We start from the raw sequence: 19,455 nt of genomic DNA on the forward strand, positions 1-19,455 counted from the left end.
GTGCTCCAGGATCACACTGGAGGAGGGAGATGCTCCCAGAGGGTCTTGGGAAGGCTTTCCAATCTGGTGCTGTTAGAATATTTGCCAGAGATGAAAGGAGGGGAAGGGAATTCCGAGTAGAGGGAAGGGCGCAAGAAACAGCTAGCAGGCACAGATGCAGGCTGGGTGTGGAGGGTGCGGGTAGGCTGGAGTACACCAAGGAGTTTCCAGCGGGCCAGCTAGGAGCCACCCAGGATGCTCGGCAACCTCATGAGTCAGATGAGCAGGGCTGCGTCTATCTGGAAGTTTCCAGCCAAGCTAGGTAAAACACATGGACACAGGTAACTATGCTGTAAAGCAAAATCCCCAAGTCCTACAATCGTGTCCCAGTGGTGTTCCTGGGCCACCACTTTCCAGGAGCAAAGTTATTTTCTTACCCCGTTGTTAAGCACACAGAGAAGGCACGGCCGCAATCCACCCAAGCGCCCACTGATTAGATAGGAACCCCCGAGGTGAGGCTGGAAGCTGGGGCCAGGCGCTCCACTCTTCCCAGGAGTCAGAGAAGTGAGTTCATTTGCTGGCGTTCTAGTTCCTAATAGTCCCTGGGGCTTTTCGGGATGCCTACGCCAAGTGTGTGGGGCCGAGAGCAACGCTAGGATAACACTGGGCAAGGTTGAGTGACCCAGGTTACCAACAGCACGGACTTGAACCGGGTCGCATACCGGAGCGGGCGGGATGGGGTGCACCGCAGAACCGCAGAGTGAGGAGGGACTCCTGGTGCCGGGACGCGGCGGGCTGGGGCGCCCCATTCTTGGGGCAAGTCTGCAATGCCCGGTGCCCACAAAAGGGACATATCCATCTTTGTCACCCCGAGGCCTGGCACGGCCTGACGGCCCACGCTCGAGAAAAGTCGGGCGGAGAGAGTGGAAGCGCAGAGAAACCCGGGGAGGGCGCTTTAGAACGGACCAGGGCGCCCGGCTGCGCTGCCCTGCTTCTCGGGCGCCGGCCAGGCGTCCCGGTCGCCCCACCACGCCGTCGGAGCGCGCCGAAGCCCAGCCCGGGGCGGGCGGGCCGGGAGAGGGCCCGGGGCCCCGGCCGCTACGGCGCCCCCTCCTGCGCACCCGGAGGGAGAGGCCGCGCGCGCCCGCCCGCTCTTTCTGCGCGCGGCCCTCCCCGCTGCCCCCGCCCTCGCGCCCTGTTTGGAGGGAGCCACCCTGACGTCGGAGCCGCTCCCCCGCGCCGCGCGCCCGCCCGGGGCCGCAGACGGCGCGCAGCGCAGCCCAGCCGAGCGTCGCGGGGCCGCCCCCAGTCCCGCCGGCTGCCTCGCCGAGCCTCCTGGGGCGCCCGGGCCCGCGACCCCCGCACCCAGCTCCGCAGGACCCGGCGGGCGCGCGCGGTAAGTCCCGCCCGGGCCGGCATGCGGGCGCCCGGCTTCCAGAGGCTTCGGCCGCAGGGGCAGCGCCGCGCCCCCAGCCCGGAGCTCCGTCCCCCGGCGCGTCCGGCGGCCGCGGGCACCGGGTGGAGGCGCCGCCGCCGAGCCCGGGAGCCTAAGGGGACCTGGCGGACGCCTCCGGACGCCGGCGCTGGGGACGTGGGCGCGGCATGGAGTGGCCGGGGGGCACCGCCGTGCCTGGAGCCAGTCCCCAGACTCGCCCCGGGGTTCCGTTTCTCGATCGGAGTTTCCGCGACCGGGAGAGAGAGAGAGCGAGGGAGGGAGATGCGTGGCCGGGCGGGCCGGGCTCGCATGTCCCCCGGCCGTGCCCGGGCCTCGCCGCGCCTCTCGGCTCTGGACGTTTCCGCCTCCCGCGGCCCCCTCTGCTTCGGTCCCCACGTCCGTGTGTCTGTCCCTCCGTCGCTCCGTTTCCGCCGCTCACTTTCCCCGGGTCTGCCCGTCTCTTACCGTTCCTCGTCTGCCTCCGTGTTCGGCTGCCCGCGTTTGTCTCTGCTTCTCGCTTTCTCTCCCTCTCTCTGTCTCTGCGCTGCCCTCTGTGAGGGTCTCGCCCTGTGTCTGCGCGTCTCCCTGACCCCCCGCCCTCCGATCCAGACAATCCCCCCAGTGTCGGAGGCTCGCCTTCCCCCAGCGGGGTTCACGAATAGTTTCCTAGACCGGGTGCGCCAAACCCTCCCCCTGCCTCCCGCCAGCCCCGAGGACTGGCCCGGGTCATCTCCCTGGAATTGAGTCTGGGGCAGGGAGAGCCAGCCTTTCCGGGGGCTCAGTTTTCTTAAGAATTCCACCCCCGCGAGGCCGGCTGGACGACAGGCCCTGCTGCGGGCCACCTGCCCGGCCCGCTCCCAGGGCGGGGCGATTCTGATCTTTTACAAGCGGCGGCAGAGGGGGCAGCCGCCCGCCTTGGCGTGGCCAGGGGTTGGCGGGCATCAAGGGAGAAGGCCATACTTCCAGCCTTTCGGAGGCCCTCGCTCCCCTAGCTGGACGCCACCAGCCTGTAACTAGGGGCACCCCAGGAAAACAGAGGTCAGGGCTGGAGGCCAAAGACCGGGCGCTGGCCGGGAAGCAATTTGTCAACAAGGAGCCCCTTACCCTTTGTTACTGCGGAATGGGGCCTCCCTAGACTCCCCCAGATGCTGGGACTGCTTGGGCGTGGTTTGCCTTGAGTTGGGGCCAAAGAAAAGGCGAGGCTGCAGCGTTTCCTCGGTGACCCTCACCCCTCTCCACCCACCCCTGCAAACTGGACCTCTCTCCCGGGCCTGTGTTTTGGAGGGGTGGACAGGGGAGTAGGTGTTCTGCATCGGCCAGCAATATGGCCTCATTCTTTTAAAGTGAAATTTCAGGCTGAGTTTAGCTGCTTCCTCCGACCCACAACCCCAGGGTCGGAGGCTGCCGGAGCGGGCAGGGTTGTTGGTGAGGTCTGCAGTGGAACTTCTGCTGAGCAGATGTGCAGCCCGGCCCTGCAGCAGCTCATTAGCATGGATTTGTTTTGGAGACTGTTTTTGGTCTGCGGGCAGGAGGGTCTGTGGTAAGGAAGGCCTTGGCCTGGGTTGGGGGGCTGGCACAGAGGTGGCCAGGGCTGGAAGGTGCAGGCAGGCCTGGGTGACACGGGCTCTGCCCTGTGTGTTCGCCCCCTGGACAGTTGACTCATGCTCTCCCCAGTGCTGAAGGAAGGAAGGAAAAGCCACCCTGCCGTGAGACTGGGGTCGTGGAATCACAGTGGCCTTAAGCAGTATGCTGGAGCCAGGCTCCTCCCTGGGGGATCTGCTGAAATGGATGTTCCCAGGCCAGGCTGCCCATTTTACAGGTTGCAAACGTGAAGCTTAGGGAAGGGAAGCAAATGGTCAGTGACTCGAGCTGTAACCATTAGATTCTCCTGACTCCAGGCACACAGAGAGCCAGTGTATGAGCTTTGGCCAGAACTCGTCCTCAAACCCCAGGGTGAGCCTAGTACACCCAGTCGGGCTGACCAGAGCTGGGGCCTGACCTGGGTGAGCAGGGAGCCCCAGGCCTAACACTGCCTTGCCCCTTCACAGAGCAACATTTTCAGTTGCACCATTCAAGGAAGTCCCTGTGCTCATTCCAAAACCCGGAGTGATCGCCCCGCCCTTGCCAAGCCCCAAGCCTAGGGCTGCAGCCCAGCCGCCCTCCACACCCTCTGCGCCCGGCAGCACACTCAGCCTGGCGGTGGGGCACAGCCTCTTTTCTTGAAGTTGGATTTTGGAGGAGGCTGGTGTCTCCACGACCCTGTCTTAGAGTCTGAGTGGGATCTTCCTCCCAGTTCCCACCCTGGCAGAGAATCATGTTGGGCGGCCCTTGACAGTTTCTAAAATTCATTCCCAGCTGTCATCCCACTTGCTTGAGTTTCACCTCAAGGTTTTCCCTAAATCCAGTCTCACTGCGGCAGATGCAGCCCAGACTGAAATATCCTCAGGACCTGCCCAGGATCCTGTGGGAGCGAGGGGCAGAAGGAAGCAGGCAGAAGCCAGGGAGGATAAGAGGCCCAAGGTAGCACTGAAAGTGACATGGACTGAGGAATTAACTCTGATGGGTGATCTCTCCAGAGTTTTCCATGTATTCTTTAGTTTAATTCTCACAGCTGTCCTGTGAGCTGGATATTAGCACTATCCCCACTTTGCAGATGAGGAAACTGAGGTACAGAAAGGTTAAAATGGGACCAAGTGATCCCAGTGCTTTGGGAGGCTGAAGTGGGAGTTCAAGACCAGCCTGGTCAACAAAGGGAGACCTCGTCTCTCCAAAAATTTAGCTAGGCATGGTGGTGTATGCCTGTAGTACCAGCTACTCAGGAGGTTGAGGTGGGAGGATGGCTTGAGCCCCAGAGTTTGAGGCTGCCATGAAATATGATTGTGCCACCACACTCCAGCCTGGGCAACAGAGTGAGATCCTGTTACAAACAGAAACATAAAAATAAAAAGAGACAGACTAGAATGACTGAGCTACGATTTGAACTCGAGTCTGTCATAACTATGGAGAATGGAGGAGGAGAGCCAGACCCTGCCCTTAGTGAGTGTGGGGGCAGAGGAAAGGTGGGAGAGGCAGGGGAGGGGGAGCATCTGGTTTGACAGCCACAAACGCTGCGTGCTCGTTGTGTGTGCGGACTGCGGTGTCACCTGAATGCTGAGCCCACAGGTAGAATCGTCCATCCCCATCAGCTGGGGCCAAGTGTGGGAAGGTTCCCAGAGGAGGTTCTGGAAGCAGGAGGTGAAGATGGGGAGGGAGAGCCCCGCCTTTCCACTGAGGATTCATCAGCCCTGCCCTCCATGGCTCTGCACCGAGTGGTTGCTGGAACTGGTAACAGGAAAGGCCTGGGGTGTGTGTGTGCGTGTGGGGTGTGTGTGTGTGTGTGTGCACGTGTGTGGTGTGTGTGTGTGCGTGTGTGGGGTGTGTGTGTGTGTGGGGGTGTGTACGTGTGCTTGTGTGGATGTGCATTTTCTTGTGCGTATATAGGCACGCTTATATATGTGTGTGTGTGTGTGTGTGCTTTGTTCTTAGGGGGTGCAGGTGGTTTGGGATATGCCTGCTTTTGTGTGTGTGTGGGTCTGGGGTGAGTGGATACACTCTACCTTGAAAATCCTGGTATATCTGGCCTTGAGTGACCCTGAATATTCAGACTTAATCCAGAAGAGGAATTGGGGAGGATGGTTCACTTGTTATACCAAACCCGATCCACTCTACAAAGGGTTTCGTGGTGGTCGGGAGTCAGGAAGAGGTTGGTGTTTCTTGAAATCTAGGCCGCTCCCGTGTATTTAGGGTGCATTTAGGATGCCTCTCCAGGTGTTAGAATCCAGGCAGTGGGGCTCGGGGGCCCCAGCAGCAGTGCTGTTAATGGAAGCCTCTTTCCTGGGGCCTGGGAGGCCGTTGCTCCTGGTCTGGCTGGGCTTCAGAGTCCCGTGGGGAGCACATTCAGGTGCCCAGGCCATGCCTCATACCTGGGGGGTCACACAAGGAGGGCCGGGCCCCGGCATCTCAGTTTTGGCAGGCATTTCAGGAAAGAGGCTTCACAGGCCTGACCCCGAAGCTCGCCTTCCTGGGGGACCCTCTGGACGAGGGCTTCCAGGAAAGCAGCCAGGGCAGGGCTGCTGTGTTTGTTCCCTGCTCTATTCCTCGGAGTGGGAGCTATGGGTGGGTCACTTCCTTGACCTGTGCCTCAGTTTCTTCCACCGTGCCAAAATGGGTCTGCTGGTGTCACCTCCCAGGGAATTTCGTTTCTGTGTGGGCAGCAGCTCAGAATGTACCAGGCATTGGCAGGGGGCCACTGAGGAAGTGGAGGGCTTGGATTTGGGAGTGGTGGGTGGGTGGGGTTGGGAAGAAGACACTCACCTGTGCTAAGGACACCTCCTTTAAAGCCTCACAGCGCCCCCGTGAGGAAGGATAGTGTCACACATACCTTTACCTGGGCTCCAAGAGCCAGGGGCAGCCATGGCCACAAGACAGTTGGCTAGGGAGTCAGCAATGGGATTTGACCTCTGGTTTATGGAGCCCCCAAGCTCTCAGTCCAGGCCGTGGCTGAACGCTAGGGTGCTAACAGGAATGAGAGGCACAGTTGGCTGGGGCAGTGGCAGGAGCTCCAGGCCTCATCCTAACTCCAGATTCCATCCTTTCTTGCTTCTTTCTCTTCGGTGAACCTTTTCACCTGCAAGGGTAGCCGGGGGTTGAACCTGCTACCATCCGGGTTCAAATTTCGGTTCTCCTGTTTACTAACAGTGAAAGCCCAAGCAGATTTCTTAGCCTCTCTGTGCCTCAGTTTCTTCATCTAAAAATGGGGGAAAGAATAGGATCAGGCGGTTATTGTAGGACGGAATAAATTAATATCCAGTCACACACCACATAATGATGAACCACATACATAATGGTGCTGCCATAAAATTATTATTATTATTATTATTTTGAGACGGAGTCTCTCTCTGTCCCACAGGCTGGAGTGCTGTGGTGCAATCTCGGCTTACTGCAAGCTCTGCCTCCCGGGTTCAAGTGATTCTCCTGCCTCAGCCTCCTTAGTAGCTGGGACTACAGGCATGTGCCACCACACTTGGCTAGTTTTTGTATTTTTAGTAGAGATGGGGTTTCACCGTGTTGGCCAGGCTGGTCTCAAACTCCTGACCTCAAGTGATCTGCCCACCTCAACCTCCCAAAATGTTGGGATTACAGGCGTGAGCTACTGCGCCTGGCCTCCCATAGGATTATAATACCGTATTTTTACTACACCTTTTCTTTCTTTCGTGATTGTGTAGTGGCACAATCCTGGTTCACTGCAGCCTCAACCTCCCAGGCCCGAGTGATCCTCTCACCTCAGCCTCCCAAGTAGCTGGGACCATAGGCATGCACCATGACGCCTGGGTAAGTTTTAAATTTTTGTAGAGATGGGATCGCCTTGTGTTGCCCAGGCTGGTCTCGAACTCCTGAGCCAAGCAATTCTCCCATCTTGGCCTCCCAAAGTGCTGAATACCTGATATAGCCTAGGTATGTAATAAACTAGACTATTCAGGTTTGAGTTCACTCTATGATGTTCACAGAGCAACAAAATCACCTAATGGCACATTTCTCAGAGTGCATCCCCATGGCTAAGTGATGCATGACTGTAATTGCACTCATATTTAGTTCAAAATTCAGAACCTCTGCTTCCCTCCTGAGAGCCATCTCTGACTGCACCAACTCAAAACAACTGCCTCCTGTTTACCCACATCCCTGGACCTCCCCTCAGGGGACTGTCTGAGTGGGCATAGTGTCTGGGCCCCCAGCTCCCCGCCCTTACCCTTGCCTTTCTCCCCACCCTCCTAAAAGTGACCCCTGCCCTCCTAGAAGTGAGTGAGTGAGTGTGGAACTGCAGGGACCTGAACGGCCCAGGGCAGGGCATTGCTTTGCCTGACTTGCTGGGACCTTGGGACAGCCCCTTGCAGAGGAGGGAGAGACTTGGCCTGGGAGATATCCAACTTTCCTTCCCGCCCTCGCTTTTGGGGAGTCCCATGACTTGCTGTGTGACCTTCAGGGTGGGAGGAAGGGTTGAGAATCTGGGTGAGGCTCTCAAGGCCCAGGAAGGAAAGTATGATTGCTGCTTAAAAAAAAAAAGGATGAGTTGCTGCTTGAAGAAACAAAAAAAGCATAAACCAACAAAAAAGAAAACCTGCTAGCCAAGAGCCCACCCCACCTCTCCTGGAAAGCCCCAGTGGGGGCAGCCTGGGCTCTTCAGGGCTGGGCAGGAGGGCGGGCGGAGGTAGGTGTGTCTGAAGGACAGCCATGTGTGGGAGAGACCTCACCTGGCATCCTCGCTGCCTCCTGTTCCAGCCCAGCCTTGGCTCTCATGCTGGCCTAGCCTTTCCCATGATCCCCTGAGGGGAAGAGAGCTGACCTTAGTGGGTGCCTCCTAGGTGCTGGGTACCTTCATTTACTCCTCCCAGTTCTTTTCCAGGGAGGGTGCAGTGCTGCCCATATTAGGGTTGAGAAAGGCGGATTCAGAGGAGTGAACTTATTTCTGGAAGTCATACAGCTCCTAAGGGGAGAGGCTGCAGTTCAAACCCTGGGGACTGCAGGCTCCACGCTTCCAGGGGGAGCCCAGGGAGAATGCTGGAGCTCCACGCTGCTGGCCCAGGGAGCTGAGGCCCCAGCACCCTGTGGAGAGCCTGCCAGGGCCTGGTGGGTTGGGTTATAGCACCCCTCTGTGGGCACAGCTGGCCCTGTGATGACCTCAGCTGTGCACTGGAAAGGGTAGAAGGTAAGGAGGGGGCCTTCTGCCTCAGTTCGTCTCATTTCTCCTAACCTCTGCCCCAGCCTGACCCTGATAACCAGTTCCTGATCTCTGGGCTTGCAACCTCTTCCAAAAAGTCACCATTACCCCATCTCCCATTAAGCCTCCATTAGCCTCAACCCCAGTCTCAGCACTCAGCTTCAGCCTGGTCCTGACCCACAGCCTCAGTTGTGACCTCTCCTAATTCCCACTCCAAGTGCTCACCCCAGCCTCCCTCCCTCTGTCTCTTGCTCCCTCCCTCCCTCTCTCCCTCCGTTCCTTCCTGTTTTCTTTCCTGTCTTTTTTTTCCCTTTCCTTTTCGACAGGTTCTTGCCCTGTCACCCAGTCTGGAGTGCAGGGAGGGATGCGATCATGGCTCACTGCAGCCTCAAGCTTCTGGTCTCAAGCCATCATCCTCCCGCCTCAGCCTCCCGCATAGCTGGACTACAGGTGTGCACATCACAACGCATAATGTGATAATAAAAAATGTGATATCACAATGTGATGATAAAAAAATATTTTATTTTATTTAGAGACCAAGTCTCACCTTGCTTCCCAGGCTAGTCTTGAACTCCTGAGCTCAAGCGATCCTCCCGTTTTGGCCTCCGAAAGTGCTGTAATTACAGGGGTGAGCCACCATGCCTGGCCCAGGCTACTTTCATTACAACCCCAGTCTCAATTCCAAATCCACATCACTTCCTGCCCCCGTCACCTCCCTGGCACCCTGTGACCTGTTGTTTCTGAGGAAGCAAGATGGGGTCAGATATAGGAGGACGAGGGTCCCTGGGCCTCTCCAAGGGTCTAGGGGGCCAGTCCAGTCCAGGGAGCCCTGGCCTTAAATGGACCTCCAGGACCCTTCAGGTGTGCTGTGGGCAGACCCTGACTCAGGAGTGAGGAAGCCTCCTGCATGCCAGGCTTGTTGAAAAATTCATTGGGTTGCCAGTTAGGGGGGAATCCATTCTGTTTTGTTAGGATGTGGTTGTACTGGAAACATGGGCTTTGTCAGTGAGACCGGAAATGCATGGGTGAGGGCCTGGATCGTGACAGGAACTCATTTGGGAGGCGGCAGGGGCAGCCTGTCCGACCTCACTTCCAGCTGCCCTTCCTCCCCAGTGGGCTGGGAGTGGGGCTTATCCTGGCATTGGGGTACTCTGAGATGGAGACCTGTAGGAGACGGGCAGGAGCTGGGGGAACTTGCTGGATGGGGAGCAGAGTACCTAGAGGGGGTCACAGCCCTGCAGGAGCCCCGCGTGGCCAGCCAACCTTGAGACCTCTACTCCCCAGACACTTGATAAAGTACTTGACTCTGGGCTCGGCACAGTGGCTCACACCTGTACTCCCAGCACTTTAGGAGGCCAAAGTGGGCAGATCACTTGAGGTCAGGAGTTTGAGTCCAGCCTGGCCAACATGGTGAAACCCCATCTCTACTAAAAATACAAAAATTAGCCAGGTGTGGTAGCGAGTGCCTGTAATTCCAGCTACTCAGGAGGCTGAGGCAGGAGAATCACTTGAACCTGGGAGGCGGAGGTTGCAGTGAGCCGAGATCATGTCACGACACTTCAGCCTGGGCGACAGAGTGAGACACCGTCTCAAAAAAATAGATAAGTAAGGCCAGGCGCGGTGGCTCATGCCTGTAATCCCAGCACTTTGGGAGGCCAAGGCGGGCAGATCATGAGGTCAAGAGATTAAGACCATCCTGGCTAACACAGTGAAACCCCGTCTCTGCTAAAAATACAAAAAATTAGCCAGGCATGGTGGCGGGCACCAGTAGTCCCAGCTACACGGGAGGCTGAGGCAGGAGAATGGCATGAACTCGGGAGGTGGAGCTTGCAGTGAGCCAAGATCATGCCACTGCACTCCAGCTTGGGCAACAGAGCAAGACTCCGTCTCAAAAAAAAAAAAAAGTAAATAAAATTTTTAAAAAAGTACCTGTCTCTGCCATCTCCACGGCCCATGGTAGGATTGTCCTAAATGGGATGCCCAGTCCCAAGCCACCTGACTTCTCGTGCTGGGCTTCTGTGGGGCCACAGGGACCAGGACCTGTCCCCTCTTCCTCCTGTTTTAGCCTCACCCAGGCCCCTCTAGGGACTGTCCCAAGATAAAGAATCCCTAACTGAGGGCAGAGCTGCCTAGGAAGCCTGATCAAAACGCAGACTCCTACCCACCCTAGAACTTTTACTCCACAAGTCCCTAGGGAATTCTGATCATTTGTCAGGTTTGGGAACCACTGGCCTGGGTCACTGCACTCATTTTACAGATGGCGGGGAAACAGGCCTGAGTGTCCCGGTCACCCAGCACATGTGAACCCCATGCCCTTTCTCTGCTGTGCTCTCCTCCGAGGGTTTGGGGACCTCCTTGAAGAAGGCACCGCTCTCATCTCTGAATCTTTTTGAAGCCTCCCTCCCCCGTGCTTTTTGCATTGAGGGGCATGGGTGAAACTCACTGGGGCGCGTCGCCTGCAAGTGGAATCCTTTGACACAGACTGCCCTGCAGCGCCACCTTTTGGCAGATCCTGGTATTGTTTAAGTATCTCGCTCCATCCTATAGCAGGGGAATTGCAAATGGTTAAGTGCTTAGCTTTGATTGGCTCCTGCTTGACTCGTGTTGAAGTGGGGCTGGGGGCAGTGATCTGTGTAGAGCCCTCGTGGATTCAAGTTTCTGGTGAGGCATCTTAGAAAGCAATACTGTCTGGTTCAGTGTCAGTTTTTTTTTGCCTGAGGTCTGGCCAGCCAAGGTGGCCCAGGAATTCACTGCAGGCCAGGTGCGGTGCCTCACGCCTGTAATCCCAGCACTTTGGAAGGCTGAGGCAGGAAGATGGCTTGAGTCCCAGGAGTTTGATACTAGCTTGGGCAACATGGCAAAACCTGGTCTTTACAAAAATTAGCTGGGCGTGGTGGCAGATGCCTGTAGTCCCAGCAACTTGGGAGGCTCAAGTGGGAGGATCACCTGAGCCCAGGGAAGTCGAGGCTTCAGTGAGCCATGATCATGCCACTGCACATATTTTTCTCAAAAAACAAAACCAAAAAGAAATCACGGCAACATGAAAGTTAAGGCTACCTTTTCAAACATCAGCATCTGACAGCGGTTGCAGTGGCTTTCCGGGAGACATGGTGTGTGGCCAGCCCCTCGAGGGCTGCGTGGACAACTTTTTGTGTGTTTTCCTGGATGGCCCACAGCTGCAAAGGGAGAAAGGGGGTAGTAATTTTTCAACACTTGACATGTGCTTGAACACTTCATAACTGCAATCCTGCGCCAGGCAGTGGTACCATCTCCCCTTTTTAGATGAAGAAACTGAGGCACCGAGATAAAAAGTAACTTGCTCAAGTAAAACCAACACATATGGAATGTGTATTATCTGCTAGGCCCATTGAATATCTCATCTGACTTTACAGATATCCATCTGATGTAAGTACCACTCCCAGCTCCAATTGTGAGATTCAGAGGGGAGAAATAACTTGTCCAAACTTGCACTTGATTAGTAAATGGGAGAGCTGGGATCTCGCCAAGGAGTCGGATGCCAGAGTCCATGTTGTAACACCACTGCCCGGTCCCCTGCACCTTGCTGTGCCTCACCTGGCACCTGTGCTCTGTTCTAGGGCTCTGGAGGCCACGGGCATGATGCTTCGGGTCCTGATGGGGGCTGTCCTCCCTGCCATGCTACTGGCTGCCCCACCGCCCATCAACAAGCTGGCACTGTTCCCGGATAAGAGTGCCTGGTGCGAAGCCAAGAACATCACCCAGATTGTGGGTCACAGCGGCTGTGAGGCCAAGTCCATCCAGAACAGGTGGGACCCAAGGGGTGGGTGGGGGGATGTGGACAGGGGCCCAAGAGGGAGGAAGAGGACCAGGGCTGCCCGTCCCTGCCTCCCCGACATTGACACGGGCATGTGACCTCTCCTCCCACAGGGCGTGCCTAGGACAGTGCTTCAGCTACAGCGTCCCCAACACCTTCCCGCAGTCCACAGAGTCCCTGGTTCACTGTGACTCCTGCATGCCAGCCCAGTCGATGTGGGAGATTGTGAGTACTGCCTGCCTGCCCTGCCCAGTCTCAGCCTGAAGCCTGCCCTGGCCTTGGCTTTTCTCCCCAGGCTCCTGTATTCCAGCAGATGACCACAGGGGCTTAGCAAGGCCCCACTGTGTGCAGGGTGAAGGGCTTGTGCTGGGGATACAGACGTGCCTCCCCACAGGATGGTTCAGAAGTCTGATACCAACTTGTACAGGACAGGGATGTTCCCGAAATTCCATTCTGATGCCTCTCATGGGCTGAAGTCCTTTCAGGGCTTCCTGTTGTTATAGGATGAGACCAGAATCTTTGCCCTGTCCCGAAAACCTGGCATGGCCTGGTTCAGTGGCCTTTCCAGCCTCCTCCTGCTTCCCGCCCTCCTTACTAGCTTGATGCTTAACACAGCCGCCTGCTTTCAGTTCCTTGCACCTGCTCCGTTCGCTCCTACCCCAGGGCCCTTGCACCTGTTCTTTTCCCTGCTTGGAACACCTTCTCTGTCCCCCTTCTCCAGTTCACTTCTATTCATTCTTCTGCCCTTGGCCCAAGCAGCGTTTCCTCAGGGCCCCTTTCCAGGCCCCCTGACTGGGGCCCCACCGTTGGCTCTCAGAGCACAGTGTGCCTCCGCTTCAAGCGCCTTTCACACCTGCAGTCTTCCACCTGCAGCCGGGTGATTTTGACAGGTCTCTTCCCCCAACTAGACTCTGATTTCCTTGAGGGAAATGTGTCTTTGTGTCCCCAGAGCTGGCACAGGGTAGGCGCTCTGTGGAAGGGAGGAAGGGAGGGAGAAGGAAAGAAGGTACTTAGACGGGTGACGATAGGGGCAGAGTAAGAGGTAGATGGGGTTCCTGCAGGGCGAGCCTCAGCCGGGCTGGGCTTTGGGGTGAGGTTCTTTTGAGGAAGCGCAGTCTGAGCTCAGACCCAAACGCACAGTTTGGGGCAAGTGGTAGTTGGGGGGTTGGGGAACCTTCCAGGCAATGGGAACAGCATGTGCAGTCCCTGAGGCAGAGCCCAAGCACAGGATTGGTAAGAGTGGTGCAGGGTCAGGGGTAGGGAGGCCAGCCAGCCGGCGGCACCGGAAGGTCTTGGGTGGCCTTAGTGAGGGGTCAGGGTTTGACTCCAAGTGCAGGGGGATCCGGGCGGTGGGGGGGTGGATTTTAGCAGGGGCAGGCCACGTTGGATTTCCCTGTGGCTGCCGGTGGGGAATGGGTGGGAAGGTGGCAGGACTGGATGTGAGGAGACGGCTCTGGTGGCTTGTGCAGGGGTTCAATTTCCCCCTCCCCATGGGACCCTGGAGCTAACTGGGCATCACAGGTGGGCTCTGGGATTCTTGGTCCCATGAGGAACTATTACCCTGGGGGCTTCCTCGCCTGCCCCAGGCCTTTGGAAACATGCCACCCCTTCTCTCTTGCCCTCTGCAGGTGACGCTGGAGTGCCCGGGCCACGAGGAGGTGCCCAGGGTGGACAAGCTGGTGGAGAAGATCCTGCACTGTAGCTGCCAGGCCTGCGGCAAGGAGCCTAGTCACGAGGGGCTGAGCGTCTACGTGCAGGGCGAGGACGGGCCGGGATCCCAGCCCGGCACCCACCCTCACCCCCATCCCCACCCCCACCCTGGCGGGCAGACCCCTGAGCCCGAGGACCCCCCAGGGGCCCCCCACACGGAGGAAGAGGGGGCTGAGGACTGAGGCCCCCCGACTCTTCCTCCCCTCTCATCCCCCTGTGGAATGCTGGGTCTCACTCTCTGGGGAAGAGTCAGGGGAGAGGCTGAAGCCCCTCTTTGGCACTGGATGGACTTGGATACAGACTCGGACTTGGAATGCTGCCCGGTTGCCATGGAGATCTGAAGGGGAGGGGTTGGAGCCAAGCTGCACAATTTAATATATTCAAGAGTGGGGGGAGGAAGCAGAGGTCTTCAGGGTTCTTTATTTTGGAGGGGGGGTGGTCTCTTCCTGTCTGGCTTCTAGAGATGTGCCTGTGGGAGGGGGAGGAAGTTGGCTGAGCCGCTGAGTGCTGGGGGAGGCCATCCAAGATGGCATGAACCAGGCTAAGGTCCCCGGGGGTGCAGATGGTACTGCTGAGGTTCCGGGCTTAGGGTGAGCATCTCGCCAGCCTCAGGCTGGAGGGAGGGGCTGGGCTAGAAAGACCACTGGCAGAAACAGGAGGCTCCGGCCCCACAGGTTCCCCCAGGCCCCTCACCCCACTTCCCATCTCCAGGGAAGCGCCGCCCCGGTGGCACTGAAGTGGCCCTCCCTCAGCAGAGGGGTTTGGGAGTCAGGCCTGGGCAGGACCCTGCTGACTCATGACGCAGGAGCTGGGAGCCAGGCTCTCCGGGCCTTTCTCTGGCTTCCTTGGCTTGCCTGGTGGGGGAAGAGGAGGAGGGAAAGGAGGAAAGGGAAGAGTCTTCCAAGGCCAGAGGGAGGGGGATGACCCGCCAAGACCACCCCTGAAGATGAGCATCCCCCTTCTCTCCCTGTTAGAAATGTTAGTGCCCCCCACTGTTCCCCAAGTTCTAGGCCCCCCAAAAGGCTGCCAGAGCCGGCCGCCCTCTCCCAGGGATGCTCTTTCTAAATATGGATGGGTGTGGGAGGGAGGGGTTACCTCCCTTGCCCCAAGGTTCCAGAGGCCCTAGGTGGGATGGGCTCACTAAACCTCGGGGAACTCCAGGACAAGGAGGACATGGGACTCGCGTGGACAGCCAGGGTTCACTTGGGCTCTCTCTAGCTCCCCAGTTCTGCCTGCCTCCTCCCTCCCAGCTGCACTTTAACCGATAGGTGGGGACCTGGGGGGAGGCCAGGGCAGGCAGGGCCATGAAGAGAGCCCCTCTGTGCCCAGCACTGCCTGCGTCTGCTCTTCAGTACCCAGGGTGGCTGCCAGCCCACCGCCTCCGGCCTGGGGTGGCCCGGCCCTCCCGGCTGTTGTGACGCGGGCTTCTGGAGCTTGTCGCCATTGGACAATCTCCCTGACGGACCCTCAGTCTTCTCATGAATAAATTCCTTCAACGCCTGTGTTCTCCTCCTCACTGACTGGCTCTGCCGACCCAGGTTCTCCAGAAGTGCCGGCAGTGAAGCTCAGGGGTAGCAGGGCCTGGACCCAGGCAGTGGGGTGCTGAGCAGACCTGCCTGGCCCCCAAGTGTCACTGCTGTCTCTGCATCCTTGTGGCCCTCTCCCTGGCTTGCCGTGTGCACCCCTGGCTCCTGATCCTCTGTCTCCCCAGCTTTCACCTCTTTGGTGCCGGTTTCTGGCCTCGCATACACCTTGGGTGGGCCTCCAGAACGGGGCTTCATGGATTTTGGCCCCTCGTCTCCTGGGCTTGCTTCATGCCATGTCTTGTCACCCACACAATGGCTCAGGATCAGCCCTTGCCTGGGACTGGCCTGCCTGGCCCCCTGGGAGAAGGGGAAATGGTCAAAAGTATTGGTTACAAATTAATATATAAGGCTGGGCCCTGTGCTGGGTCCTTGCCCAGTCCGCACCAACGCCCAGTGATGCGGATGTTGTCCTCATTTTATAGATGAGGCATATAAAGAGGAGGCGCTAGTAGTCATTTTCCCAGGGTCATGCAGTGAAGAAATGTCATCAGCAGGACTGGAACCCAGGCATCGGCTCATGGCCCACACCAAGTATGGGCACGCCACCACTCATTTGATCATTCAGCAAGTCCATAGTAGGACATTTCACCATGGTTTTACAGAGTGGGACATGGGCTCTGGAAGCACAGGTGACTCACGCAAGCTCGCAGTTCCCTTGACTCCTGACCTCACATCACATCTGGACACTTAATGGCAGCACAGTCTTGGGCAGGACCTGCCTCCATCCTGTGTCTGGATCAAAGCTGGGTATGCATTCATAGATAAAGAAATAAGGGCTGGCCAGGCGCGATGGCTCAAGCCTGTAATCCCAGCACTTTGGGAGGCCGAGGCGGGCGGATCACGAGGTCAGGAGATCGAGACCATCCTGGCTAACACGGTGAAACCCCGTCTCTACTAAAAAGTACAAAAAACTAGCCGGGCGAGGTGGCGGAAGCCTGTAGTCCCAGCTACTCGGGAGGCTGAGGCAGGAGAATGGCGTGAACCCGGGAGGCGGAGCTTGCAGTGAGCTGAGATCTGGCCACTGCACTCCAGCTTGGGCGACAGAGCCAGACTCCATCTCAAAAAAAATAAATAAATAAAAAATAAGGGCTGGGCACAGTGGCTCACGCCTATTATCCTAGCACTTTGGGAGGCTGAGGCAGAAGGATTGCCTGAGCAATAAAAAGTGATTCCCTGTCTCTATAAAACATCAAACAATTAGGTGTGGTGGCACACGTCTGTAATCCCAGCTACATGGGAGGTTGAGGCGGGAGGATTCTTTGATCCCTGGAGGTCGAGGCCGCAGTGAGTCATGTTCATGTCACTGCACTCCAGTCTGGGCGATAGAGTGAGAACCTGTCTTAAAAAAAAAAAAAAAAAAAAAAAGGAAAGGAAGAGAGAGGGGAACAGGAAGAAAGGAAAGGAAGGAAGAAAAAAGAAGCTTATAAGAGTCTGTTGGAAATAAAGCAATAAAGCAGGAAGGTGGGTTGGCCTGGCTGCTGCAGCCTGGAATGTCAGTCAGAGTTCAGACTTCATTCCCTTTGTACTGAGGTGCCCTAGAGGTGTCTGTGCAAAGCTGGGTTTCAGGAGACTAAGCTAGGTTGGAGGAGGGAGATGCTGCGGCCATCAGGGGTGACTGCAAGGGTGTAGGCGGGAGAGGATGGGGCCAGTTATGTCAGGCGGTGGAGTTGGAGAGGCAGCCTGATTGAGGAGAAGCGCTGCTGATTGGATGTGGGAGCCCAGCGAGAGGGAGTAGCCAGGCTTGAGAGAAGTCAATTGAGAAGCATCCCTTGGTGCGCCACCTTGCGGGGATGGAAGGAATTGCATACTGCATCCCCCAGTGAGGAGGGACTTAAAGTCTTTTTTTTCTTTTGAGACGGAGTCTGGCTGTGTTGCCAGGCTGGAGGGCAGTAGCTCGATCTCGGTTCACTGCAACCTCTGCCTTGCGGGTTCAAGTGATTCTCCTGCCTCAGCCTCACGAGTAGCTGGGACTACAAGCGCGCGCCACCATGCCCAGCTAATTTTTGTATTTTTAGTAGAGACGGGGTTTCACGATGGTCTCGATCTCTTGACCTCGTGATCTGCCCGCCTCGGCCTCCCAAAGTGCTGGGATTACAAGAGTGAGCCATCGTGCCCGGCCTGGGACTTAAAAGTCTTCACAAGGGATTAACACTGATAGCAGCGCAGATAGCAACGCAGGCCCCTCGCTTTCCACTTTGTTTGCCTGTATGGAGCCAGCTCTCAACTGGTTTTCTTCCTCTGCTCCAAGCCTCTGAGGAGACTGAGTCTGCTTGGGTTCATATATCTTAGCTGGACCACTTCCTAACTATAGTCTTGAGCAAGTCACATAAGATCTCCGAGGCTCACTTTTCCTATGTGCAAAATGGAGAATAATGGTCACACCTACCTCACTCTTAGGGTCGCAGTGAGCGTTACGTGAGTCAGTGCACATGTAGAGTTCGGGACATGCCTGGCTTTAGTAAGACCTCAATGGATGTCAGCTGTTATTATGATTGAGAATGAATGACTGGCCCAAGCTGCAGGGTGTTGCACTCATAGTTTTGTTCATTTAGTCATTCATTGAACAGATATTTATTGAGAGCCTAATATGTGCCAGAGCTCCAGCATGAACCAGACAGACAGATCCCTTCCTTCAGGGAGTTTACTCAGTTGTTCAGTGCCTTCTGGCACAGAGCAGCTTTGGGCCAGCTGGCGATCTCCCTGGGGCCTTGATTTCTCCATCTCTGTCATGAGGAGCTTGCCCCAGTCCTCATGTATGGACAGGCATGGAGGTCTGGGGCAGACAACTCCCTAAAACTTAGCTGTTCCGTAGTGGCACCTGCTATCTCCTGTGGGGAAGAAGCTCTCTTGGCTAGAAGTAATCAAGCAAAAGCTGAGTATTCTTGAAAGCCCTCTTTACCCTGAAATGTTAAGAGGTCTAGGACTTCATTATTTCATGACCCAAATGACAGTTATAGGAGCACACACACAAAGTGTCTATAAAGGTCTCAGCCAGGTATAGGACTCATGCCTGTAACTCTAGTGCTTTGAGAGGCTGAGGCAGGAGGATCACTTGAGGTCAGGAGTTTGAGACCAGCCTGGGCAATATAGCAAGACCTTGTCTCTACAAAAAACTTAAAAAATTTAGCTGGGTGTGGTAGCGCACACCTCTAATCCTACCTACTTAGGAGGCTGAGGTGGGAAGGTAGTTTGAACACAGGAGTTTGAGGTTACAGTGAGCTATGATAGCATCACTGCCTCTACTAGCCTGGGCCACAGAGCGAGACTCTTGTCACTAAAAAAGAAAAAGTCTCAAGTTCAAGATCATAACAGTATGGCCACAAGGTGGCACCACAACCCTGGCCCAATCTTAAAATAAAATTTTAAATTTTAGTACAGATCATATTCTAACAAACATCAGTGGATCCATCACCCAGAATGAACAAATGTTAAAGTTATTGCCAGGTTTTCTTTAGTTTTGTTTGTTTGTTTGAGACAGGGGTCTCACTGTCACCCAGGCTGAAGTTCAGTGGCTATTCACAGCTGTGATCCTAGCTCACTGCAGCCTTGAGTTCTTGGCCTCAAGCAATCCTCTCACCTCAGTCTCACAAGTAGCTGAAACTACAGTCGTGTACCACCACGCTCGGCTAATCTTTAGGTCTTTTTAAAAGATAAAATATATCAAGTATTGTGGAAAAGTGAAAGCAGAAAGACTAATATTCTATACACTACGTACAGATTTTTACAAAGCAACATTTATCAGGCAAAATTTTTTACTCATCCCATTCACAGCTCCACTGGCTTGGTTTCATAGCAGCAGAGAATTTGAGAGGCTTTGCATAACTTCACAGAGCAAGTGGCAGACTCTGGATGATGATCCCAGGTTGCTGGGCTCCCAAATCCTTCCACACAGCACCTCTCAGGGTTGTAGTTGTCCACGTCAGAAATCCCTGGGCTCAAGGAGTTGGCACAGAGTTGAATGCATAATGATTGTGCTGATGGGAACACTAAGGCCAAGAGCTAGCTTTTTTTTTTTTTTTTTTTTTTTTTTCAGTTGGAGTTTTGCTGTTTTTGCCCAGGCTAGAGTGCAGAGGCGTGATCTCAGCTCACTGCAACCCCTGCCTCATGGGTTCAAGTGATTCTCCTGCCTCAGCCTCCTGAGTAGCTGGGATTATGGGTGTGCGTCACCACACCTGCCTAATTTTGTATTTTTAGTAGA

General features: G+C 56.1%; 1 protein-coding gene across 1 annotated transcript; it reads left to right on the forward strand.

The window, feature by feature from the left end:
- Nucleotides 1–1,111: 1,111 nt before the first annotated feature.
- Nucleotides 1,112–15,173, forward strand: LOC104679825 (neuroblastoma suppressor of tumorigenicity 1). Its single transcript, XM_030942985.1, has 4 exons — nucleotides 1,112–1,375; nucleotides 11,765–11,953; nucleotides 12,075–12,186; nucleotides 13,590–15,173. The coding sequence occupies exons 2-4, from the start codon at nucleotides 11,784–11,786 to the stop codon at nucleotides 13,851–13,853; spliced, it is 546 nt and encodes a 181-aa protein (XP_030798845.1). The 5' UTR covers nucleotides 1,112–1,375; nucleotides 11,765–11,783; the 3' UTR covers nucleotides 13,854–15,173.
- Nucleotides 15,174–19,455: the final 4,282 nt, after the last annotated feature.

The sequence above is a fragment of the Rhinopithecus roxellana genome, chromosome 12 (assembly GCF_007565055.1).
Source record: "Rhinopithecus roxellana isolate Shanxi Qingling chromosome 12, ASM756505v1, whole genome shotgun sequence".
Taxonomy (NCBI): domain Eukaryota; kingdom Metazoa; phylum Chordata; class Mammalia; order Primates; family Cercopithecidae; genus Rhinopithecus; species Rhinopithecus roxellana.

Excerpts from the sequence above, each read along its gene's own strand:
- LOC104679825 (XM_030942985.1), top strand. The coding sequence starts at position 11,784 with ATGATGCTTCGGGTCCTGATGGGGGCTGTCCTCCCTGCCATGCTACTG. Across the intron at positions 11,954-12,074 it reads GCCAAGTCCATCCAGAACAG|GGCGTGCCTAGGACAGTGCT; the intron begins GTGGGACCCAAG and ends CTCCTCCCACAG. Across the intron at positions 12,187-13,589 it reads CCCAGTCGATGTGGGAGATT|GTGACGCTGGAGTGCCCGGG; the intron begins GTGAGTACTGCC and ends TGCCCTCTGCAG.